The sequence below is a fragment of the Amyelois transitella genome, chromosome 2 (assembly GCF_032362555.1).
Source record: "Amyelois transitella isolate CPQ chromosome 2, ilAmyTran1.1, whole genome shotgun sequence".
In the NCBI taxonomy this organism is placed as follows: domain Eukaryota; kingdom Metazoa; phylum Arthropoda; class Insecta; order Lepidoptera; family Pyralidae; genus Amyelois; species Amyelois transitella.
This window is the reverse complement of record NC_083505.1, coordinates 8,239,517-8,265,316: the sequence shown is the minus strand read 5'-3', so window position 1 is coordinate 8,265,316 and position 25,800 is coordinate 8,239,517. Positions and strand designations below refer to the sequence as shown.

The 25,800-nt window shown below is 34.2% G+C and overlaps 6 protein-coding genes across 6 annotated transcripts; 3 read left to right on the top strand and 3 right to left on the bottom strand.

Moving 5' to 3' along the window:
• Positions 1 to 398: 398 nt before the first annotated feature.
• LOC106133594 (MPN domain-containing protein CG4751) lies at positions 399 to 6,842 on the bottom strand. The gene is made up of 7 exons (XM_013333382.2): positions 6,494 to 6,842; positions 5,216 to 5,332; positions 4,535 to 4,769; positions 4,025 to 4,118; positions 3,622 to 3,791; positions 3,081 to 3,329; positions 399 to 2,928 (listed from the first exon to the last, which is right to left on the bottom strand). Exons 1-7 carry the CDS (start codon positions 6,680 to 6,682, stop codon positions 1,301 to 1,303), a joined length of 2,682 nt encoding a protein of 893 aa, XP_013188836.2. The 5' UTR covers positions 6,683 to 6,842; the 3' UTR covers positions 399 to 1,300.
• A 651-nt stretch (positions 6,843 to 7,493) lies between these two features.
• On the top strand, positions 7,494 to 9,997 carry LOC106133634 (ras-related protein Rab-14). Its single transcript, XM_060944424.1, has 3 exons — positions 7,494 to 7,949; positions 8,044 to 8,288; positions 8,772 to 9,997. The coding sequence occupies exons 1-3, from the start codon at positions 7,770 to 7,772 to the stop codon at positions 8,968 to 8,970; spliced, it is 624 nt and encodes a 207-aa protein (XP_060800407.1). The 5' UTR covers positions 7,494 to 7,769; the 3' UTR covers positions 8,971 to 9,997.
• LOC106133635 (cysteine desulfurase, mitochondrial) lies at positions 9,645 to 14,418 on the bottom strand. Its single transcript, XM_013333434.2, has 8 exons — positions 14,186 to 14,418; positions 13,493 to 13,569; positions 12,208 to 12,462; positions 11,867 to 12,032; positions 11,409 to 11,693; positions 11,092 to 11,265; positions 10,389 to 10,521; positions 9,645 to 10,141 (listed from the first exon to the last, which is right to left on the bottom strand). Exons 1-8 carry the CDS (start codon positions 14,298 to 14,300, stop codon positions 9,988 to 9,990), a joined length of 1,359 nt encoding a protein of 452 aa, XP_013188888.2. The 5' UTR covers positions 14,301 to 14,418; the 3' UTR covers positions 9,645 to 9,987.
• Positions 14,419 to 14,596: 178 nt separating this feature from the next.
• LOC106133578 (negative elongation factor E) lies at positions 14,597 to 16,594 on the top strand. Its single transcript, XM_013333359.2, has 4 exons — positions 14,597 to 15,043; positions 15,126 to 15,279; positions 15,503 to 15,670; positions 16,375 to 16,594. Exons 1-4 carry the CDS (start codon positions 14,776 to 14,778, stop codon positions 16,574 to 16,576), a joined length of 792 nt encoding a protein of 263 aa, XP_013188813.1. The 5' UTR covers positions 14,597 to 14,775; the 3' UTR covers positions 16,577 to 16,594.
• Positions 16,595 to 16,996: 402 nt separating this feature from the next.
• Positions 16,997 to 18,452, top strand: LOC106133566 (uncharacterized). The gene is made up of 2 exons (XM_013333347.2): positions 16,997 to 17,344; positions 18,198 to 18,452. Exons 1-2 carry the CDS (start codon positions 17,176 to 17,178, stop codon positions 18,353 to 18,355), a joined length of 327 nt encoding a protein of 108 aa, XP_013188801.2. The 5' UTR covers positions 16,997 to 17,175; the 3' UTR covers positions 18,356 to 18,452.
• A 917-nt stretch (positions 18,453 to 19,369) lies between these two features.
• LOC106133564 (aromatic-L-amino-acid decarboxylase) lies at positions 19,370 to 25,765 on the bottom strand. The gene is made up of 5 exons (XM_013333340.2): positions 24,582 to 25,765; positions 22,010 to 22,130; positions 21,443 to 21,556; positions 21,021 to 21,140; positions 19,370 to 20,691 (listed from the first exon to the last, which is right to left on the bottom strand). Exons 1-5 carry the CDS (start codon positions 24,659 to 24,661, stop codon positions 19,624 to 19,626), a joined length of 1,503 nt encoding a protein of 500 aa, XP_013188794.2. The 5' UTR covers positions 24,662 to 25,765; the 3' UTR covers positions 19,370 to 19,623.
• Between the last annotated feature and the right edge of the window lie 35 nt (positions 25,766 to 25,800).

Sequence of the window (25,800 nt, the reverse complement as noted above, 5' to 3'; positions counted from 1 at the left end):
TTTCACGCAAAAACTACTGAACCGATTACCATGAAATTTGGTATGTAGGTAGCTGAAGACCCAGAATAACACATAGGCTACTTTTTATCCCAGAGTTCCCGCGGGATTGATAGGGTTTCCATGCGGACGAAGTCGCGGGCGGCCTCTAGTTAAGTACATATTGAGTAGTCATTATATGTGTTGTGAGTAGTTAAAATATTTACGAAAATATTACTCGTTTAGGTAACATAACAAGGATATTTACGTTACTAACAATCTATGTTAAGCAGAGTCATTGAATTAGACAAACTTAAAAAAAGCAATAGATTAAAAGATCAAATTAAAAAGTTGAAGTTTTTAAGAAGAAGAAAAGTAAATTGAAATCATGAATCATTAAGGTGATTCGATTAAATAATATAACAATTCGCATAAATATGTATTTATTATGTTAACTTGTAAAACATATTCTAAATGATTATGCATGTTTTAATTAGTTACTTAACACTGGACGTATATCTAAATGATTTATTACGTTTATTATTTTACTTAAAAACCATTATTACACAATAAATGCCATCATGATATTACCAATAAGAATCCATATTGCATAACTTAACACTTGTTACAATACAAGAATCTGAAATTAATCTATATATTCATAGAAAAAATAGAAAAAAAAATATTTCAGGGCTCCATACCTTAAAGGTAAAACACCCTTGACAATTATTAAATGATAATGAGATCCGTTAAAATTTAGTACAATCTCCTCACGAAGAAATTATATTAGTAGTAGACAAAGTTATTATTATTTTTTGTGTATTATTCAATGTGTTCATAAATGAAATAATACAATTTAATAAAGTAATTTTTTCACCAAGATGAAACATTTAATTCCACAAGACACCAGCGATTAATGGAATACTATATTTATAAGAAAGTAGGTACTTAATATTTGTAACCTCAATATTTCCGTGCAGTTCACACTAGTTATCTTGTGGCTGATTTCAGAGATACTGAGTTCTCACAAATAAGCTTAAAATACAATTGTATCCTACTACTAATTAGGTAGTTATAAATTAAAATAAATAATATTCAGTCTGTGATCCGTACCAGTACAGCTATAAAGAATTTTGTTCCTCACTTACCACGATCGCTAGCTACAATACAAAACTTACAGTCGTTGTCTTAATAGATTAACATTTATACTGACCCGAAAAAAGTTTACAATAATTTTTACTTGATTCATTGTAATGTTATAAATTATTAGTTGAGATAAAGAAAAGGACAGATTATATTTATTTGATAATTATTATTAGTTCAACTAATTATCATTTTCGCTCATGCTGCTCTTATTTGTGCTATAATCTTGTTCCTTACTATAGTCCAAAGATTCATCATGCTTCGAGAAATTTCCCATTGCCACTTGAGCAATTGTATCCACAATACTGGAAGAACTTAAATAAGAATGACTAGAAGGTGGTACGGATGTCGCCAAGTCTTCGGACTTTGACATTTTCAAAGGTTGTCCATAGTCAGACATATAATCTGGCATTGTAGTCTTTTTTGTTAATTCTAGCATTTGATTCAAAAAAGATTCGCCGCCTACCCGTGAAGGCATGCTGAAATCTGATGCCATATCCATAGGGTCTGATTTGATACTTTCAGATTTAGAACTCATGCCGACTTCGGTATGTTTCATTGAGTCCAAAGAAGAACTCTCTGATTTACCTTTTCCAACACTTCCGAAATCAGGCGGCAAATAATCTTTACTACCTTTTAGCAAATCATGAGGAGACTTCATCAAATTATTTTGATCTAAACCAACCTTTGAAGAAATAGGACTGCTACTAGATAATGGCTTCATCAGAGATTCTTGCATTTTCAATAGAGATGGAGACAAGAACATATTGTTTGCTGCCAAAGTCGACTTTGACATGGGATCTGGAATGCCTAATATACCCGCACTGGAGTACTTGCTTGCCGAAAAGAGAGCGTTTGCGATATCAGCTGAACTCATCATTAGATTTGAAGCTATGCTTGCCGGAATTGGAGTCGCTGAAGAAGTACTCGTGGATGTACTAGTGGATGTCTTGTCATAGCTTCCAATACTACTTGTCAAATTTTGCAATGACGCAGCATAAGACGGTGGATCAGGTAATTTTGAGCTAGACAAACTAGCGGATAAGTTAGACGGCATACCCGGAGTGAGACCTGACATCATACTGTTAGCAGCAGCTAGACTATCTAAACCACTACCGCCTAAAGGCAAAGGAAGATTTGAAGAACCCAATCCTAAAGCCATACTTGTGAGCATATCCAATCCACTGGGATAAGCAGACGAAAGAGTTGATGTAGCTGACTTAGAAGATTTTGAAGAAGTAGGCAGTACTGGGATGTTAAGTTGGGGCGACGTTTCGAACTTATGAGGCGATCCGATGCCCGATGACACATTAATAGGTGGCACGCCCGCTGGCCGGCTGACCATCTGCTGCAAAGTACTAACCGACGGGAAATTAGGCACTGATGTTGTTTGGCTCGGTTTGGACACAGGTATTGGCTGTGGTACTGCTAAAAGGGCGTCCAAGTCCATTTTGTCGTCATTTTCTGAAGAGCATCCTAGCTCATCACGGATGAAATGCCACAGTAAACCATCACTTTGTTCCCTAGGGAATTTTGCGCTTAATGTACACTTTAGCTTATCTAGATAGGTTATATCAGGTTTAAAACTATCCTTAAAATTGATAAATGTTTCATCGGCATATGTAATGTAATATTTAATACATTTCCTTATTTGTTCCATGGCGTGTTTTGACAAGTGACTGTCATGTATCATGTTATATTGTAGTAACAGAGGTCTCGGGTATTCTGTAGGGCGTTGTTCCGGCGGAGGCATGACCCAGAAATAGGTAAGCGATGATTCCAGCACTGGGCTCTCCGGATTATATGGCGCTGTAAATGAAAGAAGAGTTATTAACATAAGCATCCTAACATATCCAATATTTGTTAATAATAATTTAAATCAGGATTGGCTTGATTATACAAGACATGACGCACATAAAATAACATTCCAAAGTCAATTAATATATATCAAAAATACTTACAGCATATGACTCCAATACAAGGAACATATGATATTTCCGATGGACCTCTCATTTTGATTTGGTATTCGAGTTGATTGTCGCAATCCCTCAAACTTGGCATAGCTGGATTGGTTGGATGTGAGTGATACCAACCAAGTAGGGTCAAACCAAGCTTTTCAATTTCCATTTGTATTTCAAGCTCAACCAATACTCTTGGACGGGTATCATTTTTACTCACAAGGCAAGGGAATGTATGTGTAATTATTAAATCTAAAAAAAAACTTGATATGAGTAAAAAAAAAAACAAAAAATACTAAAATATGCATAAGCTAGGAATTTTAACAGTAACATCTATCTATAATTAAATGTTGAATTTTATTTGGACATATAATAGTCTAAAATCATTATGCTGGTTTCAAAGTAGTAGAATTATTGCTGTGCGCGTTATGTGTTGCTATATTTCATGATAGTAGTCGCCTTTAGTAAGTGATGTTTATTTATTTGAACTTAACACATGCAAACTGTGGAACTTACCTTATATTTAAAAAATAAGACAACTTACTATGACTGTTAAGATCCCAGGTTCCCGCTAAGTATCCATACACTTCTTCTTTCTTCAAATGACAATGAATGTCAAGAACTAAACAAGCATTGGAACTTACAGATACTAAGAATGGCTGCACTTTACCAGCTGAAGAAAATGACACTGCCTCTATCAGCATGTTGGTGTCACTGCAAATAAACAAGCAATTACTTCTTCATAGGATACTAAGATTACTAAAAACAACTCAAAATAAAAATAGTCTAACATAGATTTAAGCATTTGCATGCATTTTTATGTGAAATTTTTAACTTCCTGTTTTTTAACCTCTTTTAGAAAGTTGGTTAGGTACCTTTTTGAAATAAGTAAATCTATCATTGTATTATAATTATCATTCTGCAAGTGAAAAAGATATCACACTTACTGTTGCATCATTCTGTTAGGCACAGTGTTATGTTTCATAACAATCCGTTGTGGTGGTGGTTCAGGAGGATTCTCTACTTCCATCTCTGTTTCCTCTGAAAAGATATTAGTTAACATTGAGCGAAAAAGCCATAGTCAAGTGAAATGGGTAGAGACATAACATCTCCCCATTAAATAAACACAAAATTTATACTTATGTTTTGTTGATAATTTATTTAAAAACTGCTCAGTACATTATCATTAAGAAATCTATCATTAAAACATTAATAATCATGTCTGTATCCTTTAAGGTGTAGATAGAGCCAACAGTCTTGAAAGACTGAAGTCCAGTTTATTCCACTTTGAACACCTAGGTTATTTTATTATTCATAACTTAATAATAGAACTGAATTATAAAATGGGAAAATATACTAAACTGGTATGTGGTTTCTAGAAAAGTGGAAATGAAATACTATGTCACTTATTACATACACTATACACACTACACACAGGTGTGTTGAGGTAATCTTACCATCACTGTGCATATTTTCTCGCTGAATTTGCTTCTTACGAAGATAAGTTGCTTTGATGGTATCCAACTTCTTGCCCCTGTACTTCACAGAAGCCCAACCACATCCAGAACGTTTATCAGGGTTTATTATTCGCTTACAATGTATAGCCCATGCAGAAGGGGAGCAAAATATAGTCTCTGTCTCATGTGACTTTATTTTGCCATCTGATTGTAAATCACCAACAAACTTTTGACCCTAAAATTTAAACAATGATACTTGTAATTTTAAAATTATTATATATTTTAAAACAACATAAATTAATTTCATGGTGAAATATTGCATAGAAATATGTCATATAAACTTGTTCAATCTTGCAAAGAATATTTCAAATTCAAAATATATTTAATTACCCAGCCAATAATGTGAGAATATTGTGCTTGGATTGATCATTATGATTTATTTCTTTTGAATATATATTTTTTTAACCTACTTGACAAACAATCAATATACCAAGTTTAAGAGAATTTCTTTCAATCATCCTTTTAAATCACTAATCTAGAAATGACTAGAGCATCATTTATATAGTGGCGCAATTGCAGTGGAAGATACATGATGCTATGGACAGAAAAGTAGAATATGTTATGCATGCCACTATTCTTTTGAATTTATTTGAAACAAAATTAAAGCAGGTTATAACTAACCAGGTATTCTATGGTCATTGCAGCAGTCCCTGGCTCTAACATTTTTTCTTCCAAAAGCATTTGCAATGTCACTCCTCGGCCTGGCATAGATTTACTCCCAGCCTGTGCTTCAGTTTCCTAAAACAAAAGTGAAACTAAAAAATTATGTACCATATTTAATATATGAAATTTAATACCATCATGAACATTAATCATATAATTTTAAGCATAACTAGTGCCGTGTAGTGCCGTGTGGTTCCCGGCACTATTACAAAAAAGAATAGGACCACTCCATCTCTTTCCCATGGATGTCGTAAAAGGCGACTAAGGGATAGGCTTATAAACTTAGGATTCCTCTTTTAGGCGATGGGCTGGCAACCTGTCACTATTTGAATCTCGGTTCTATCATTAAGCCAAATAGCTGAATGTGGCCATTCAGTCTTTTCAAGACTGTTGGCTCTGTCTACCCCGCAAGGGATATAGACGTGATCATATGTATGTATGTATGTATGCATAACTAGCATATTCTTAATTTATAAATTTTTCATTAAGATATTATCGAAATATAAGAACAGCATCATCTTCTACTACAGTCGGGAAGCTGACTACTCCGATACGCTGCTACGAAGTGTTGGAACAATCTTCCGCCACCTGTGCGTAACTGCACTACGGTATCACACTTCAAAGATAAACTGAAAAGTCACTTACTACAATCTCAATCCAACACATAACAGCAAACCTTTACATAACCTTTGCATTTTTCTGTAGTTTCCTTCTACCTACCTTTTGTCCTTCCTGCCTACCTTTTGTCTACTTTGCTTCAACAATAAGAACATAGTTACACTCACGCTCATACTCAACATATATTAACTCCCTAGCACTGCTGTCTTCTTGTTATTTTGTGTTCATATTTTTAATATGTATCCTTCATATTGAATGGCAAAGCCTCCGTACTAGGTTCCACTGAAAATCAGCGCATTGTGTAACCTCATCATACACATGCATATGCTGAGTGGAAACCCTTTTGGTCGCATCATGTATTTTTTTTTTTATTTTTATCTCTGTTTATGAATGAAAATGTTATGTTACATCTTGCGCCAAATAAAGATTTTTCTTTCTTTCTTTCTTTCTTTACAGAATAGTAAAGAAAAAGCCAAACAATAGTGTAAATTCATTGTAACTAACCAACCACATACATTCTGTCTTAAGCTATTTACTAAACATTTATAATGGAATTGAATTTTTTTTAGACTACTTCAGTACAGTTAAAAATCTTTTAATAGTGAGGACACTAATTACCTCATCACTGTATTCCTCCCCGCTTGCCATCTCTTCTTTATCTTCGTCAGAAGGCTCTTTGCGAGTTTCATTAGATTTATCTGTTTTATTATCTTCAGTTTCCACAGGCGCAGGTGCAGTTTCTGATATTGAATTATACGTGGAACCCGACATCAAAGCTGCGGCTAAGTGAGATGTTTGAAGATCCATAGTAGATCTGTTAACACTTGTTTCCTGATATAAATATTGTTACACAAAAAAGGCTTTGAATTATATATTATATATATGGTATTCGTAATTCGGTAAGAACCGTAAAAAATCACAACCAGGCAAACAAAACAAGAACAAGCTACGATGAGATGAACTGAAAGCTATCTGATTATTTGAGTCTTGACAATGACATACATGACATTGATTTCTCAAAGAGAAGAATAAACTTTCGGCTATTGTAGCTTTCTAATGGTGAAATATTTGAAATCGGTTCAGTAGTGTTTGAGTTTATTTGTTATAAAATCCGAAAATCCAAACTTTTTTTGTGACATTTAGGCATATAGATACAGATCCTAATTAACCGTGTGGCCAGCAGAGCAAGAACAGTTTTCGGAAGCGTTTTTTCCCCGGATTTCTTCATATAAATTAGCCTGTCTAAAATCTAATTTATTTCAAAACATACATAATGCCTATAGCACTTTTTGACACTGTAGATTTCAGATGATAAAATAGTTTTTGAAATTGGTTCAGTAGTTTTTGAATTTATTTGGTACAAAAATGCAAATCTTTTCTTTTTGTTAATTATGTATATGTGGATATAGTCACCCTAAGATATGTTTTGTAAACCAAAAAATACTATTTTGTTAACACTAATGCTTTTGGGCTCGTCCAGCGTGCCGCCGAATTCGTTCGCACCACACCATACCGTACCTTTGAATTGAAGTCATTGGTCGCTAGTCGACCGCACGCTGCACGAGCCCTTACTCAACTATATATCGATCAATAGTAGAATATCGAGCGGAATCGAGCGGCAACACCAGTTTGAGGTGTCAAGCAAGTCAATGTGAAGTGTCAAATAAAATTAAAATAATTTTTTTGTTATGTTGTGATGATTTTGTGATGATGGATGATCCCTGTAATCTACTTGTAATCTCAACTTCATATTGTTTTTGTTCGAGCGCGACAATTTATGTACCCTACTCTCTTATAGCGACTATCTATTGATATTCATTAATAAGCTATTCCCACGCAAAAACCAACATCACGAGAATATATGGATCGGTTGCAGTTAACGATTTATTAAGCAATGGCTGTTGTGAAAACCCCTGTGTTAAAAGTTATATTATGTGGCGAATACGGAGTAGGGAAAAGTTCTTTATTTAGGCGCTTCATCAATAATACTTTTCTCCCAAACTCAGATCGAAGATCGACATTGGGTTTAGACCATTTTGAGAAACTATATAAAGTTGGGGAAAAGGATGTCAAGGTTATTAATTAGCTTTCACATCATCACATAACTATTAATGAGTTATACCTACTTTATTATTACTAGTTCCTTACCCGAAATTCTGTTGCTTCAGTTGCAGTTGTGGGACACTGGGGGCATGGAAAGAATAGCCTCAGTTACATCAAGTTACTACAAATTCGCTGAGGCAGCAATATTGGTGTTCTCACTAGACAATGCCTCTTCATTCCACATTTTAAGTCAACACCTGTTGGATATTGTTACCTATGCAGAGAATGCTAAAATATTCTTATGTGGAAACAAGTCTGATTTGGAAGGATCATCTCCACAAGTCACTGATGCTGATATTGAAACCTTCTGGTATTTTTATTGCTTTCAAATTACATAGTTTTTTATAATAATCTAATGTACCAACTGAATATTTTGGCAAACTATTGTGTTGATTTCATAATGTAATTCTCTTCATGAAGCTATTGCATGTAGGCTTGTATTTTGTTTGTTATTCTTGTAAGGCATGCTTATGTACATACATTCATAAGGCAATAATACAAATTACTTGACAAGTGTTGTGTGGTTCCTGGCACCAATACAAAAATAAATAGGACCACTCCATCTCTTTCCCATGGTTGTCGTAAACGGCGACTAAAGGATACATTCACAAACTTAGGATTCTTTTTTAGGCAATGGGCTAGCAACCTGTAAACTATTTGAATCTCAATTCATCATTAAGCCAAATAGCTGAACGTGGCCATTCAGTCTTTTCAAGACTGGTGGCTGTGTCTACTCCGCAAGGGATATAGACGTGACCATATGTATGTATGTACTTGACAATTATTGTTTTAGTGAGCAGTGCCATAACCTGATCAGTACTACATACAAGACATCATGTAAGACTGGCAAAGGAGTGGAAGAAATGTTCTTTGACATTGCACAGCAGCTGGTAGAGACAAACAGGTCAAGGATAGAACTTCAAACTCTGGATCATAACAGTTTTAAGATAACCAATCCTGAACCTCCTGAAGAGCCTTCATGTGGCTGTTGAGTCAACAAATTTCAATTTGGATTTCTTCTAGCTTTACTATATTTGTGTTTGTAGAAGTGTGTGTTCTTGTGCTATGAACAGTACAATATACCAACAGCATACAATTAATTGCTTACATTAGAATTCTTGAATAATCAAGAATTCTAACTTATGGGGACTGATGTACTGTTTGCTGTATATCATGTTAATCATAATACTGGGCAAGTCAGTAAGGGCTTAGTTAGTGAATATGGTACTGACATTCTCTTTGTGAACCCAGATGAAAAATTTACTGTTAGCTTGAATGTAGATAAATATATGCTCAGATATAATCTCCTGTTTAAAATTTGTTTCAGTAAGGCCTTTTGAAATTTATAAAATATCAATTTATATCTATAGAAATTAGCAAAGGTAATCTTAAAATATACCTACCAATGTTTTGGAGACTGTACATAGCCTAAAGTTTTACAATGTATAACTGTTAAGTTTCATACTAATGTGTTAGGCACAAGCTAACAAGTACAATAATGAGTGTATTATTTTTAATTTTGGCTAAACCAAATATATTATTTATTGGTGATTGATAGCACTCCCAACAAATATTATTATGTAAACTGGATAATAAAGTAATAATAAGGTTCCTCTGCATAATAAAATTCAGGTTTACATTGATGCAGCCTTTATTATTAACAAAAAATAATATCTATTCACAACAAAATATTATGGTAATTAGTTACAATTAACTTTATTGTTCCATATTTTAAAATGATTATGACATATAAACAGACTGCTAGACATTTTTATCACATAATTTGTTCAACATCAATGTTTCCTTAGAGTCAACATGACAAATTTTATCACAATGAAGTCAAAGGTGTCTTTCAAATGTCCAAAGATTTAAAGGACAACAAAATAATAAAAACCCTATTTGTATAAGTTAATAATACATTAATATTCTCACCAGATCTCTTTAAGCATAAGCTGGAATTTTTGAAGCTTCTTTGATGTTTTGAATTAAATATATTTAATAATAAAATATTAATGCTGAGACCATTGTATTGTTTTGATATCTACACCTTCTTGTACCATCTCCCACAGGGGACTCATTTCACGAAGCCTCTCCACATGTCTGATTGTTTTTTCAGCTGTGTAGTCTACTTCTTCCACTGTTGTGAATCGGCCCAAACCAAATCTATAACCAAAAACATTCCAAACACATTACCCTCTGTGGTAGTCAGGTAAAAATACATTATTCAATCACTTATTGCTTCCAATTTGTGTTTTACTCTAACATAACAATTTTAAGTATATAATAGGCTCAATAACAACAGTAATACTGGATGGTGTACACCTTCACAAATGATGACGTTCCAGAATTATTTCCCTGTTAAATTTCTAAACTCCTGAAATGGGAGTTGACACTGAAAAACTAAAACTACCTGATAGAGCTGTGCGCCAAGTCCTCGTCAGTTCCAATCGCTCGCAATACATAAGAAGGTTCCAGTGATGCTGAAGTACAGGCAGACCCACTAGATAATGCCACGTCTTTCAATGCCATTAACAAAGATTCACCTATAAATTAAAATGTTTCAATAAATCATTAAAATCTTCATTTGTTTCTATAATATTTATCTCTGTATACTTCTTTCGCTTCATCCACATTCATTACTCTCTTCATGCAAGCTCGGTGGTTTTGGGTAGCCTTGATCTGATCCTTTGCCAGGACATCCTTAATTTGATCAAGATTTGTCTCCACAATCTCCTTGTATCTTAGTCAACCTGCTTTCATTCATCTTCTCCACATGACCAAACCATCTTAACATACCCTTTTCTATACCTGTTGCTACATCTTCTTTCACATCACATTCCCTTATCACGCTATTCATTATCCGGTCACTCATTTTCACACCGATCATACTCCCTTAATAGTCTCATTTCCAACGCATTTATTCTGCTTTCGTGCTTTTTTTGCTACACCCAACTTTCCCTTCCATACATTAATGTTGGGACCAACATACCCTTATCTTAGTTGAAATAAAAATAATTAGATAAAACAAATGAAGTGTGCAGTGCAAGGAGTGGCGTGATATTACGAATGTATAATCTAAAACATCTTTAATTAGTTACAGATTGTTCACCCACCTTCAACAAATGCAAATGACAGATTTATACAGCCTGGATATGATTCTTTTGGGTCTCCATTTCGAATAACATGTGTTAGTTTTGAGTTTATTTTATCTAAAAATCTTTGCGCTAATTTCTTCATCCAAGCATGATCGTATGCCATTTCACGCTCTGCCAGTTCGCATGCAGCACCTGTTATGTTTTAGAAAAAGTTAAATTCATACATTGGTGTAACAGCAAAAATTCACTTGTTTTAATTTTAAACAATCGAATGTCGAAGTCGATATGATGAAATGAAATGCTCAATTCTTTTTTGTTTTCAAATAGAAGCATACCTAATCCAACAACCAGAGGTGTGGGAACAGTGCCACTTCTCATGCCTCTCTCCTGCCCTCCACCACTTTGTATGGGTTCCACTCGTACCCTGGGTCGACGCCTAATAAATAAGGCGCCGACACCTTTTGGGCCATACAATTTGTGTCCAGAAATTGACATTAAATCAATGTTCATTTTATTAACATCTAAAGGCATTTTCCCAACTGCTTGTGCTGCATCTGTGTGAAAGAATATCTTTTTGCTTTTACATATTGCTCCAATCTCAGCTATTGGTTGTTGCACACCTAGAAAAGGTTTGAAAATTTAAATTAAATCTGAAAATACTAAAATAAACAAAAATATTTTAGTGGATGAGCTATGGGGATTACGAATAATATTTTTTTTTCAGTTTTGGGTATTTGCCAAATAGTTTAATTAAAATAATGTCCTTTAACTGAAATACTGTTTTATTACATACCTATTTCATTATTTACAGTCATTATTGACACCAGACTTGTTTCAGGTGTAAGTGCATTTTCTAATTCCTTGAGGTCAATTATTCCATTGCTGCGAACAGGCAAGTATGTAATTTTGAAACCTTCCCCTTCTAAGGCACGACATGAGTCTAAAACACATTTATGTTCCTGAAAAAAAGTAAGCATATATTAAGTCCTAAGATAATTTTGTCAAATATCAGTCCCCAGTAATAGAATGCATAGGATGCAACTGGAAACAAGCAACAACAAGAGTTCATGTCTGGTAAATTAAAGATCCAGATTTACATTAACTTAAAAACTGCACTTTGTACTTTTTACTTACAATTTGAGTAGTAACAACATGTTTCTTCCTTGGTGCATAGAATCGTGCAACACCTTTCACAGATATGTTGTTGGATTCAGTGGCCCCTGAAGTAAATATGATCTCTTTAGGGTCTGCCCCAATCAGGTGAGCAACTTGTTCTCGTGCCTTTTCTACTGCTGCTTCACTTTCCCAACCGTAGGCGTGGGTTCGAGAATGGGGATTACCATGATAACTGACCAGGTAGGGGAGCATAGCATCAAGGACTCTTGGATCCTAAAATAGAATAATGAGTAATCAAATTTTTTTAACACTAATTCAATGTGTTTTATTATATTTTTTTTACATATTATTAAAAAACTAATATAACACCTCTTTTTTTGAAGTTGGTTAAGTTTCTAAATAAGTGTAACAAACACTTTCCTGAAAACCGTATCAAAATCGGTTCAGCGAAACAATCACAGACAAAATTCTATATTTACATACTAGAATTTGATACAAGAACCCTTTTTTATCAAAGCCATTAAAAATGGAGTGTGTTTAATTTGTATGGAAGTTCAAAAATGTCATTCTTACTAAAAAAAACTAGAGCCATTTTTGTTTGAAATTCTACACCAGTGATTCCCAAAGTGCTCTATACCGACCCCTATGGGTCTATGACAACCTGCAAGGGGTATACATCAGGGAAAAAAATTTGGAGATCCATGAAATGAGAATGAGTGTCCATGATAGTAGATCTCAACACATGTACTGATAGCACCTATTTACTTACATCATACTATCTTATAACATCAAAATATAATTATTTATATTTATAAAAGTACCCATTAAGTAAAAAAAATATTATACATGTTTATAAGATTGTAAGTTGTAGGATACAGGAAATCAATATCAGGTAAGTGGGGGGTCTACCCAACACAGAACAACATGGCAAGGGGTCTAAGACACAAAAAATTTTGGGGAACTCTGTTCTACACTTTGCTTCATAGTTGCTCAAAACGCATCAATAGGTGGATGTTACAATATTTACTTTTCTATTAGACCATGAATGTTACATTTTCTTATAATATGTATTACATCATGCCAGTCCATCATACCTATAGGTATGTGCCTATTAAATTTCCTTTGCATATGTATGTATAATATAATCACGTCTATTTCGTCTATTTCCCTTGAAGTTTCTTGAAATACTAAAAACTGTATAGTTTAATGATGGTATTGAAACACAAATAGTGACAGGTTGCAAGCCCCAAGAAAAATCCCTTTTCATTGCAATTGATATAAAATATATATTTTTATAGCTTACCATTGGTGTTGTTGCTTGTGCATCAAAATAAAGAGGCCGTCCAAATTCTTCATGTTTCAAAGAAAATTTTTCATCAGCTGAAATAAGAAATTATAGACTATAATGCACACAAACAATAACCTCTTATCTACTATTCTATTCTATAGTGTATATCAATTATATGTCAGTGCCAGTACTGTTTGGACATTATTAATGAGACGGGCTCATTAATTAACTAGATGTTGCAATATTGTACAATTACAGAACCATAGAAGTAATTCTACTAATATAATTAATGCAAAAGTTTGTAAGGATGTGTGGAAATGTTTATTAATCTTTCACCCAAAAAACTAATGAATCAATTTTTATCCTAGAAATTTGAATAAAAATCGGAGTGTCTATAGTTAATTAAAATATATATAGAGATATAAGCCTGATGCATTTGCAGGCATAAGCTAGGAGTGTAATTATTATAAGTGTAGCTATAACCTGGTCATGGCAGATCTGGGATCTGTTAGATGTTTAATACAAGCATTATAGGGTTAATTATAAAGCAAAGGAAGTATGCAGAGATCGGAGACCTCCCCTCCGGGAAAAAGGCGTGATTTTATGTATGTATGTAGGTGTTTCCTACAGTGTGGGGTTCAGTGATGTGTAAGAACGAAATAAGAAATCAATTTATTAAACAAATGAAATGAACGCTGAATACAATACCTGAATTGGATAACGATCTCTGTTTCTGTATCACTATGAGTAAATTACTCTGATTTGAATTAATTTTCTGTACATTCGAAAGTGTACGTATTATATTTCTAGTTACACGAAACATATTTCTTTATGCTATTTTACCTAGAATTCGTTAGTACAACAAAATTTACAAAATTGATTCTGCAATTTCCAAAACTGTTGAAATGAAGACTTCTTTTGACAAAAGCAAAAGCAAGACAAAGAATATACAAGTCAATGTCAATTAGTTTACAGTGACAGATGACAGCGAGTGATAATTACAGTAGGTAGGTAGCTTCTTATCTCTGGTTTCCCTTCAAAACGCAGGTAGCTTTGGACCAAGGAATTTAGAGGGAAACCATTATTTTTTTTTTGCAATTTGCCATTAAAATCTGTCAAAGTCAATGTCTTATTATTAGTATAACGATTAAAATTACCTACTGTGATTATTTATTTATTTCTCGTTGCATTGCCTTCTTTTTGGAGTGTTTGTTTTTGTGCTTGTGAGTTTGTGTACCTACATATTTTTTAAAATTCACAATAGATTTTTTTATAAATTTATAGGCTGTAAATATAAAATGGTTTATTTACATTTTCCTTCGAATCTTACCGAAGAAGAATTGATGTTACAAGCCAAATATCAGAAGCTAAAGAAAAAGAAGAAAGCTTTACAGGCTTTGAAAGCTCCAAAACAAGAGCCTGAGAAGCCGATATTACCTAAGAGACCTACGGAAGCTAGGGACGCACGTGAGATAGCTCGCAAGTTAATAAAGAGCGGTGCTATACAAGCTATAAAAACTCCTCCACCTCCACCACAAAATGCGACTTTCAAGAGGCCTCGAGCAGGTAAATTTATATTTTATTTTTCTCTTGTGAATTACGAAAATCAATTTTCAATATTTAATGTGTCATTTTAATCTGGTTATAGGCAGGGAGAGGAAACTCAGTGGATCAGCTGGTACTGCAGGAGGGGTGGCATCATATCAACCTTTCAGTGCTTCCCAAGAACCTCCACCACCTGAAGAAAAAACTGCTCCACGTGTGAAGTATCTTTATGATTCCTTTGTCACTGCTAGGGAGAAGTAAGTTAATTTATTTTTCAATTAAGCACATACCATACTTATTAACATTAGTTTTTATTTTAAACAGACATTCTGATTAATTTTACTTTTTAGAACTCATTCCTGACCAGACATGACCATTTTAAAAGTTAATATTGAAGTGCTGCATAACACATATATTGATTTATGTAGAAATATATAAATATTTCCTTCCATTGACATTATAAAATAATTTTAATTTTAGAGAAGACAAAAGTCTCAGGCCTAATGCTGGTGGGGACGCAGCTGCTACAAGTGGGGCTCGTTCTTCTACGTTGTGTGTTACTGGTAGCCAAATAACTGAGGAAGTTATTAGACGTCGACTCAAGACCTTTGAACCTTTCACTTATACACAGGAGTCAGATGATGATAAGTAAGTTTTTTACTCTTATAAGGTCAATTATAACGCTCCTTCTCAGGAATTATGTAACTCAGACAAACACTAGGAGGATGATGAAGATATATAATTATTATTATCTACAGAATCTCAATTCCATCATAAAGCTGTACAGCTGAACATGGCCCTTCAGTCTTCAAGACTGTTGGCTCTCTCGACTCCTCAAGGGAAATAGATGTTATTTTTTGTATTTATTTATTTATTTACTAATTTATGTACACAGAAAACATCGAGACTGATAAACACAAGAAACAAAATTACAAAGGTTCTGCTTATTTCAAAAGAAATCTCTTCCAGCAGACCCGAGATAGGAGACATGATGGAAAGGGTGACAGGCGTGTACTCCACTCACACAACTAATAATAGACAAACATAAACAAATACATAAATAAAATATAATAAAATACATATATAAATGTATAATAATAAACTTACATAAAGTAAATACAATTTATGTATCTACAGAATGAAAAAAATATGTGCTAGATTAAAAATTTACAGCATGACAATTATTCTGAACATTACATGTATTATTGACCAGTAAAGAATACCTTTGGCAATAAGTCCACCTATTATACATTATTTTGAAAATAAACTATAAATAAATAAAGTTACACTAGACAACAGTTAACTAGGGCTTGTTAACTTATTGTAACTAATCTTTTATATTGTTGTTTCAGGGTATTTTTAACATTTGATTCTGCTGATATAGCTGGGCATGCTCAGACGGCATTGGATGGCAACGAGGAAGGTTGGCGTGTAAGCACTGCTCGCAGACCACCCCAGACCGGGGCATGGGCTCCTGCGGCATCCCCTCGAAATGCCCCTCCACCTAAAGATCCTAAGCGCACCTTATTGACCTATGACGACATTTTTGAATAAATTATGGGTAGTATTTAACTTTTGTTTCATTGAAAATTTAATATAGGTATAATAATCACTAATATAATCACTAAAAACAGGTGAAAAGTTTTTAAAAATCCAATCATATAATCTTTACAACACACTGTTAGAATAGGATTAGGATCTTTCTTTTTCTTTATCAATTTCTAGTGATTCTTGAATATAAGGTTTTTTTTAAATATCTACTTATTATATTACGAAAAAGTTCAGGCAATAAGTATTTCTCAAATAATAAGCATACTCGTAGTTCAACAACTAGGTATGAATACCTTTACTAATTAATGGTAGGTAGTTAGATTAATTAATTTATGGTATGGTTAAATTATGTAGGTAATTTGGATTAACTGGAAAAACATTAGTCACTGCTATAGCATGACGTTTCGCAGTTAACAATGGCACTTACGTGTAGGTGTAATCTGTGTATAAGGATGTTAACACATTTGACCTTTTGATTTTTAATTCGTATTGTGTTCACTCAGTGAATCGTCGCGGGCTAACTTAGGCCTTTGGACTTCGCTTGTGTCTATTACCTTGATTGTGGTTATTTTCCAACATAACAAAGAAACGCTGATTTCAATATGGCTATGAAATTACTGTTATTATCATTAGCAATCGTGTTTTTATCACAAAATTCTAGTGGTTTTCCTAGAGACGTTGGCTTGGCAGTAATCGAAGATGTGAATGGAAATGAAAATTCTTTACCAAATACAAAATCGGAAGAACCTGTCTATGAATCATCTAGTGTTGGTACGTACCACTTAAATATGTGTATACTAAAAATTTAATGGAGAACTGGTGTGTTCAAAGTTACTCTGAGCTTGGTAGAAATTTTTTGCCTTAGCAGTTCATAGACCTATTAGGCTAGGCCTTTTTAGGCACTAAACAGTCTCATAAGTGGCCTTCAGATATTGTTCGATTATTATGCTGGTGGTTTTCATATTAATTTACGACTGTCAAGTGTTTTATTGTTGTTGTTGCGCATTCACTTTAATAATTCCCCACATACAATATGGGGAATTATTAAAGTGAATGCGTTTCGCGTTCCCATGTCACCGCCGATTAAGTAGGTACGTACATACATACATACATACATACATAAAATCACGCCTCTTTCCCGGAGGGGTAGGCAGAGACTACCTCTTTCCACTTGCCACGATCTCTGCATACTTCTTTCGCTTCGTCCACATTCATAACTCTCTTCATACAAGCTCGGCGGTTTCGGGTACTTTTGACCTGACCCTTTACCAGGACGTCCTTAATTTGATCAAGATACGTTCGTCTAGGTCTTCCCACTCCGACCTTTCCCTCCACACTCTCCGTGTACGTACTTTGGTTATAAGTAGAATCTAATGTATTAACCTATCCCTTAGTCGCTTTTTACGAAATCCATGGGAAAGAGAGCGTGGTCCTATTCTAAAGTGCCTAGAACCAAACGGTAATTCTGAACACTTATTTTGAAAAGATTTAAAATTACCTATGTGCAACCAAAATTGCTTGGCATCGTTGACAGAGCTAGACTTTCCTATGTGAAAAACAACTATCTTAGTAGTTATAGACGTAAGAAAGAATACCTACACTTATTACCTGCGTTATTTTTTAGTTTCCACACAACTCCCGGAGGCGCCAAACGTCGTTCATCGAGTGGCATGCGATAACCAGGATGAAGAACCAACGGAAGACATCGTCTGCCAGGAACACTGCCTTCCCAAAGGATATTCTTATGGACTTTGTGTCAGCAAAACATGCACTTGTATTTGAAATATTACTTGTGAATAAGTCATGTACTTAATTGGTTTAGAAAGTAAGATAAGTATTTGGAGACTGGTTTAACATTATATTATTTTAAATCCATCAATGTGTAGTGTTTTTAATGGCATCCTCTCATAACCTATCTATTTACCTACTACATGTCAAAGTCAAAGGTCCAGGGGGCTCATTCATACACGTTGACGATAAATACCTTTTTGTTAGGTACGTCTCTGTATGTTTTGGCTCCATCATCATACATCAATGCAAATTGATACCCAAGCCGTACCAAGATTCGTAAATAACCCGCAGGATAAATATAGATATCTCACCTATAAGAGTGATCTCTCCCGGTTATCGGTGTGTCTGAAGTCTAGACGTTCGTTTGTTTACTTAATTATGGGACAATGGATATATGAAACCAGCAAAATCATGCATGCCTGTCATCTATAGGTATATGTAATGATTCAACTGGCACAGAATGCTTTGTGGCATAAAGTCGTTGTTGTACATACTGTTGTACATTTTACGTGCATAAAGTTCAAATAAATAAAGCTATGCATGTATGGATAATTTTCTTTGCGATCTAGTTATCCCTACTATTATAATCAATGCGAAAGTAACTGTTTGTTTGTCTGTTTCGCTTTCACACCTAACCACTGAACTTATTTCGATGAAATTCGGTACCCGGTACCCGAGATAAGAGTTGACCCCGAGGAAGATACACATAGGTTACGTATCTACTTATTATTGCGAAAAAGTTACAAACTGTGCTGTTGCAAACGTTGGTTCCTTTTTTCGTGTTGTTGCGTCCTCCTATAACTACGATCCAGGAGAGGGTAAAGTCACGGATTTTATTACACGGAGCGACTACCGCCTCACCTCCATGACTTTGTTAAATTGAAAATTATCCCAGCTTAGATTATATTTAAAGATTCAGTTGCATGAATATGCAGGTTTTCTCACAATATTTTCCCTCTCTGAAATAGCATAGTATTCCATTATACATATAATAAAAATCGATCACTAATCAAGTAACTTGTATTTAAATAAAAAAATAAGCCGGTTGGTAAGTATATCACTTAAGTTCTTAGTGTTTATTTTGGTAAGTACAATATTTCTTTTGTTTGTAAAATTAAACCTTGACATTCGTTTTGTCTTTTCCGCCTTTCTAAACCGTTTGTAGACAAGTTGAAATCGTAAATAACTAAATAAGTATTTTAGTCTACTCAGCTAAGTTATATGCGATGTTCATTATTTTCCATAGGGGAAAAAATGCCTTATTTAGATTTCTCACACGAGCTAATTGTCTCTTGGAGATTAATAGCTGGAATTTTGGATTTAGTGATCACGTTATTTGAACAAGTCAAATCAGCTTCTGCTTTAATTATTTTCCAACTAAAGTCAACATCTTCTGTAGTCGTAAGACGTGAACATATAACAAAACGAATGATATATCTGCCTCTATATGTGGCAGCTACCATATAGATCTGTTTTTTCTCTGTAATATTTTCTAATAATCTTTTAGTCATGATGTCACCATCTTTTAATCTAAAACAAACGAGCCCCATTGATGGTTCAGGCTCTACAATAAATCGATTGTCATTTTGGACCAATTTTGCAAAGTACTGGGCGAGGCTGATTTGGTTACGAATGTGACTCCGTATCCCTTCGGCGCCGTTTATCCTTAAAACTGTCCATAGCTTCAGAGCCCTAAATCTACGACCGAGTGGCATTTGCCAATGTCGGTAGTCTGGTATTTTGATATCTGTTTTAACATCATCCAGGTAAATTCTCTGGACGTCGAATGTATTTATTAGATCATATCCATTTTTTACCCACATGGCAGAGCAATCGAAATGTACTTGCATCCATTTGTGAGCGTTGACATCAAAAGAATCTGCGTACTCCACCCCTTTCATTAAATGTCTGTACTCCGGGCAGATGAAGGCAGTGCCTGCATATGCAGCGTCGACATGAAGCCATACATCTTCTTCGTTACATATTGGTCCCAATTCATACAAAGGATCGAATGCGCATGTTCCTGTAGTACCGAGGTTCGCAACGACATAGCAAGGTATCAAACCTTGGGCTCTGTCTTCTTCAAACGCTGTTTTCAAAGTTTCGCCACGTAGTCTTCCGTCTGCGTCAGCCTTTAATAGTCTCATTTTCATTGAACCAAGTAATCCTGCCTTTTCAACCGATGAATTGCATTGATCGGAAGTGTAAGCAATCAGCTTAGATTTAATGATACCTTCGTCAAGGCTTGGATTGTTTTTTAGTAATTTTCGTACCATTTTTTCTTTTGCGACGAGCAATCCGACTAGAGTTGCTTCACTTGCGGAACCCTATAAAAATGAATAAATTTAAAATTGTATTTTAAAAACCTAAATAGTGATGATTTTCATTTTTGACCCGTTGAAATTTCTGATTTGCTCTTTGCCCTTGTGAATTCTCAAACGTTAGTTTCAAAATTATGATAGCGTATAAGCAGCAAGGTATCTTCTAGATACCTTGCTGAAAGATTAAACTCGACCTGGGAAAGTGTACCTACTAATCACTTGGTAAATAGGAACATTTTTTCTTACGACATCATTTTGTCGTATCGTCAAAATAATGTTAAAGTTACCTAAATAGTACAAAAGGTCTTAGACTCATTACCAAAATACTAATTTACCTGAATAACTCCACCACCAGGGCCTTTCGAGCAGTTGAGAAACTCTTCGGGAAGGCCCAGAAGCTTCCCCAGCCAGTTCAGTGTCACTACTTCTAATTCGGTGCACGCTGGACTCGACATCTATAATGATAATGAAACCTAAAGTTACAATCTCAAAACAGGAACATATTTAGAAACGAATATTCCTAATATTCGTTTCTAAATATGGAAAAAACTTTAAATGTACTTTGTATAACTAACCTTAAGTAGGTTAGTTATACAAAGTACATTCATAAATAAAATAATTCCGTTATTAATTTGTAAATTTATGAAGCCTGTAAAAATTTCAACCAGTTGAAAATTAACAATAAGATTACTTAGTCTTATGCAAGCTTTCAATTGTTCACGTTTCAAATACTTATAAATAAAAAAATAATACTTACCCAACTGAATCCAATGACTCCTAAGCCGTCACTTAGGATATTGCCCACCAGACTTGGGTATGAAGATCCAGTGGGATAGAATGCGTGAAATCGTGGAGAATGCCAATGTGTCACCTAATAATAAAGATAACAACATTATAAGACTGAATAAAATAGATTAAAAAATAATATTCTGATGCAATAAGATAAATCGTAATAAAACTAAGTCGCCTTCCGCCTTTTGTCCGGTTGCCTTCTTTTTTTTGATGCTAGTTAAACAATTTATTTTTTCACCATGTTAAGCCTGACCGGACCCCGAGTATAATTATTAGAGCAACTATAGTAACTAAATTGCCCATACGAGTAAAAAGTTAAAAGAATGTGAAAAAAGCACAAATTAAAAAGCTTAAAACAAAATTAGTAAAACTTATTTCTCGCGGGCATAATAAATTCTATGCCATGGAGGTGGTGTTCTATTGGCTCTCTCTCCCGTAGGGCATGTCTACAGCTTATAGAGCGATCTTATTACAGATCTTTATTATAGCCTCTTTCAGCAATTTGCTAAAAATAAAGTACGAGTTTCCTTACTCCAGGAATAATGTTTTCACTGAAATCCTTCAAAACATCTTGCCATTGCTCAGGCTGTTCTGGCGCATCTTCTGGTAGAGCTTTTAGCAAATATCCAGGTTCAACTGAAGGCAGGACGTCTCTGAAACAAATAAGAACATAAATGTATCCTTCATCATTTTTTTTTTGTTTTTATAAGTAGATATCTACTTTATGTTAAAAGCAAGATCGTAGTATGAATCAGGAAATTTTACAATAATTATTTTATATTTTTATTAAGCAATGTTGGGCGTGGTTAGTATCCGAAAAACGAATGAAATAATTTTATCTTTGTCGTATTACGTATCTTCAATTGTTATCACTTTGCTATCGTTAACGCCTATTTATGACTTATCCTTTTACAAAATACCTACCAAGGATTAATTATTCGACCTAATTGGGACATAGTACCGTGAAACTGCCGATATGAATCGATTCTAAGGTAAAATATGAAAAAATTCCGTCAAAACAAAGTGTTTTATAAAGGAAGGCAAAAATAACTATCATTTTTCGCATCAGATTTTTTTTTAAATTTGATCTGATTCAATTAAATATTAATTTTCAAAAAAAAAAAGGAAAATATTATCTTATACTTAATAGATAATATAAGTATTAAAACCTTTAAAATCATGCAATGGATTGTCTAGGCGCTACACTTTCGTTTAACACAAGACAACTGTCGCGTTATAGGAAACTTCTCATATTTGTTTGGTCTTTAAAAATCAATAAGGTTAGGTACCTAGGTATTTTTATTCAAGTAAAAGTTCAGGTGGGAAAGTCGACACTGGTCAGGCGACTCCGCACACAGACGTCTGTATTGATCTCGTTTATGAATTATTGTTGTCGGCGTTGTCGCCATTCATTCAGTGCTCAGTGCACAGAACTCAGAAAAACGCACCAATTGACCGGGTGAATACTCCAATGTTCTGTGATTCCGTGCAATGTTTTGAACAAGCCCCGAGAATACCAAGGTAGCGTGCTTTGTCAGTTGTCGACCTATGTTGACCCATAATTTTACGGAATATTTTTTTTTTTTTTTTTTTTTTTTTTTTTGACAAATTACACTGATTGAGTTAGCCTCGAAGTAAGTTCGAAACTTGTGTTACGAGATACTTACTCAACGATACTATATTTTATAATAAATACTTATATAGATAAACATCCAAGACCCAGGACAATCAGAAAAAGATCTTTTCTCATCATGCCTTGACCGGGATTCGAACCCGGGACCTCCGGTGTCACAGACAAGCGTACTGCCGCTGAGCCACAGAAGCCGTCAATATCAATTTTATTATATGCTAATTTGTCAAACATCCAATAAATAAATCTGCAATAGAATAGCATAGTTAGGTACCTCTAGTATCTATCTATCTAGTGATTTAACGTGATAATCTTCAAAGAAAGATCTTAAAATGAAAAGTATTTATAAGCGTAGGTAGAGCTAGTAAGAAGTATATATATCTCCATATTGAGGATTTTTTTTCATTGCAACTTTGACGAATAATGTTTTAGATAAGTTTTTTGATGAAGTGAAGACTAAAATTTAAGTCAAGATTTAGGGCTGGTTCTGGAGTGAAGAGAAAATTCGAGATTAAAAAACAAATTATTTATGAATATGGATGAAGCGAGGATAGTACCTTTACAGATATTATTCCAAGTTGAAAAATTTAGTATCTGCCTACCCCACCGGGAAAGAGATAAAAATCCTTAAAAAAATATTTTTTTATTTATTATTAAAATCTCATAAAAATAACCACGTCCACTTTCTATTCCAAGTTTGGATATTTGTGAAGTTGACGTTGTTGAAGAAAATGCTGCAGTGCAGTTTGTAACCGCTTCTTCTGCACTGACGCCTTGGATTTGTCGTCAACCAATGTTGTGAAACCAAAAGATTTGACAATTATTAAGCGATATTATAGTATCCTATAATAATGAATAAAAAAATTTTAGTGATAAGTATTTATTTCTGAATACTTACCAAGTGTAATAATTTTTCAGGTTAATCCAAAAAATCGTGTTAATCAAAGGGCAGAAAATATGCAGCTATAAATACTTATTGAAATATTATTATTTTCAGTTTAAATAAATATTAAAGGATTTTCCGTGATACTGAAATATGGGTGCATTTTTTAAATAATTGCAGCTATTATACATACGCGTTTTGTACATTTATTATGTAGGTAGGTAACTAGTAAACTAACGTAGCTAATATTATTAGTTGGTCTTCTTTAAGGTAGACCCTAGGAACAAAAACACTATGACGACGATAAGTAATTAATTAGGTTATTAATAATACTAGAGAGCGCCTGCGGCTCCGTCTGCGTAAAACGAAATATCCCGTTATCACCTGTTGCAGCGGAAATTTCTAAAAATCCTTTCTTAGACGATGACTACATCATAGCAGCTATCGGCATGCCGAATTTCTCGCTCGATCGGTCTAGCAATTTGGTGTGCATTGATAGATCAGTCAGTCAATCAAGTCACCTTCGCGTTTTATATAAATAGATTTATAAGTACTTGTGTGGGTATGTTATGTAGGTATTTAAATACTCACAATTTTCTTATATTATCCAAATAGTCAGCGACCATATCAATAGCTGCCTTGCCGAATTCGCGAAACTGCTGCGAATCCATTGCGTTATCACAACACCACTTAACAACTGGTCAAGTTTTATAAGATTTAACGGAACAGACAATCACAAAGGCACTACTGCAGTGATGCCGCCAAGTGGAGTAATGAAGGCATGATTATACAACAGGTAGTTTTATAGGTGTTGATGTTGGCAGAGATCGGCTTTCTACCGGCCTGACTCGCGCCGTTGTCTTCTAAACAATTGTCTCACGATAGAAATATTAATTTAGCTCTAGCTTTGAATTGCAGCCTCGATTGCGCGTGCAAAATGTACAGCTACTAGGTTTGAGATGAAAAGATGTTTGTCCGTCTATGTAAGAAAGTAACCACATAGGTATGTGTCGTCGTAATTTCAAGAAAACTCTTTATGAAAGAGATTGAACTTAGATTTAGATAGATTAAGTAAATAAAACTTAATAATGAACAAATAATCAAACTACCGCTTATTATTAGTTGAGAAACATGGTGAATGGAGCTTTGCATGCCTTTATGAGCAGTCAGAAACTGTCCAATATGGCTCGCCTGGCTGTGCTAGACGAACGTATCTTGATCAAATTAAGGATGTCCTGGCAAAGGGTCAGGTCAAGAATACCTGAAACCGCCGAGCTTGGATGAAGAGAGGTCTAGATATTTGTTGGGGTCTAGATCTGTAGCATTGTACCTACTACATGCTATAAAAATATATCTCATTTTTGATATTAACTTAGGCCGCGATATAACATCGTATGGGGAGTAAGTAGGAACTTACCAATGACTAAAAAGTGAGTTGATTATTGAAGAAATTCTGTGTAAGCCCAAATCAAAGAAATAATGGAATTTTTAAAGATAATTGGATAAATCCTAATTATAATTAACAGGAAATTTAATTGGAAAATCCTCTACTCGGAAGACTTACCTACAAGTAGTAATTTGACGTCTTGAGTATAGACAAAGTAATTATTAATGGATCTTTAATTACGTAACTCATCAGTTTATGAGCTGGAATAGGCGAGGAGTAGATATAGATATATTCGTTAAGGACGAAGTAGGTACTAAGTTTTATTTTGTTTATTTCGTAACCTGGGAATTCTAGGTACTTTCGTAACTAATGAATTGAAGGACTATGTGAATTAGCCTACCCCTCCGGGAAAGAGGCGTGATT

Bases quoted from the DNA above. Each gene is read 5' to 3' on its own strand.
- LOC106133564 (XM_013333340.2), bottom strand. From the start codon at position 24,661: ATGGATTCGCAGCAGTTTCGCGAATTCGGCAAGGCAGCTATTGATATG. The intron at 22,131-24,581 runs GTGAGTATTTAA...TATTTGTTTCAG, and splicing joins TTGGATAATATAAGAAAATT to AGACGTCCTGCCTTCAGTTG. The intron at 21,141-21,442 runs GTAAGTATTATT...TTATCATTATAG, and splicing joins GAGTCATTGGATTCAGTTGG to ATGTCGAGTCCAGCGTGCAC.
- LOC106133566 (XM_013333347.2), top strand. From the start codon at position 17,176: ATGGCTATGAAATTACTGTTATTATCATTAGCAATCGTGTTTTTATCA. The intron at 17,345-18,197 runs GTACGTACCACT...GTTATTTTTTAG, and splicing joins CTATGAATCATCTAGTGTTG to TTTCCACACAACTCCCGGAG.
- LOC106133578 (XM_013333359.2), top strand. From the start codon at position 14,776: ATGGTTTATTTACATTTTCCTTCGAATCTTACCGAAGAAGAATTGATG. The intron at 15,044-15,125 runs GTAAATTTATAT...ATCTGGTTATAG, and splicing joins TTTCAAGAGGCCTCGAGCAG to GCAGGGAGAGGAAACTCAGT. The intron at 15,671-16,374 runs GTAAGTTTTTTA...TTGTTGTTTCAG, and splicing joins CAGGAGTCAGATGATGATAA to GGTATTTTTAACATTTGATT.
- LOC106133635 (XM_013333434.2), bottom strand. From the start codon at position 14,300: ATGTTTCGTGTAACTAGAAATATAATACGTACACTTTCGAATGTACAG. The intron at 11,694-11,866 runs GTATGTAATAAA...AACCTTTTCTAG, and splicing joins GACTGTAAATAATGAAATAG to GTGTGCAACAACCAATAGCT. The intron at 10,522-11,091 runs GTGGGTGAACAA...TTTAATTTATAG, and splicing joins GTCATTTGCATTTGTTGAAG to GTGAATCTTTGTTAATGGCA.
- LOC106133634 (XM_060944424.1), top strand. From the start codon at position 7,770: ATGGCTGTTGTGAAAACCCCTGTGTTAAAAGTTATATTATGTGGCGAA. The intron at 7,950-8,043 runs GTTATTAATTAG...CTGTTGCTTCAG, and splicing joins TTGGGGAAAAGGATGTCAAG to TTGCAGTTGTGGGACACTGG. The intron at 8,289-8,771 runs GTATTTTTATTG...TTATTGTTTTAG, and splicing joins GCTGATATTGAAACCTTCTG to TGAGCAGTGCCATAACCTGA.
- LOC106133594 (XM_013333382.2), bottom strand. From the start codon at position 6,682: ATGGATCTTCAAACATCTCACTTAGCCGCAGCTTTGATGTCGGGTTCC. The intron at 4,770-5,215 runs GTTAGTTATAAC...TTTAAATTTTAG, and splicing joins CAATGACCATAGAATACCTG to GGTCAAAAGTTTGTTGGTGA. The intron at 3,792-4,024 runs GTAAGTGTGATA...GTTTATTTGCAG, and splicing joins CCTAACAGAATGATGCAACA to TGACACCAACATGCTGATAG.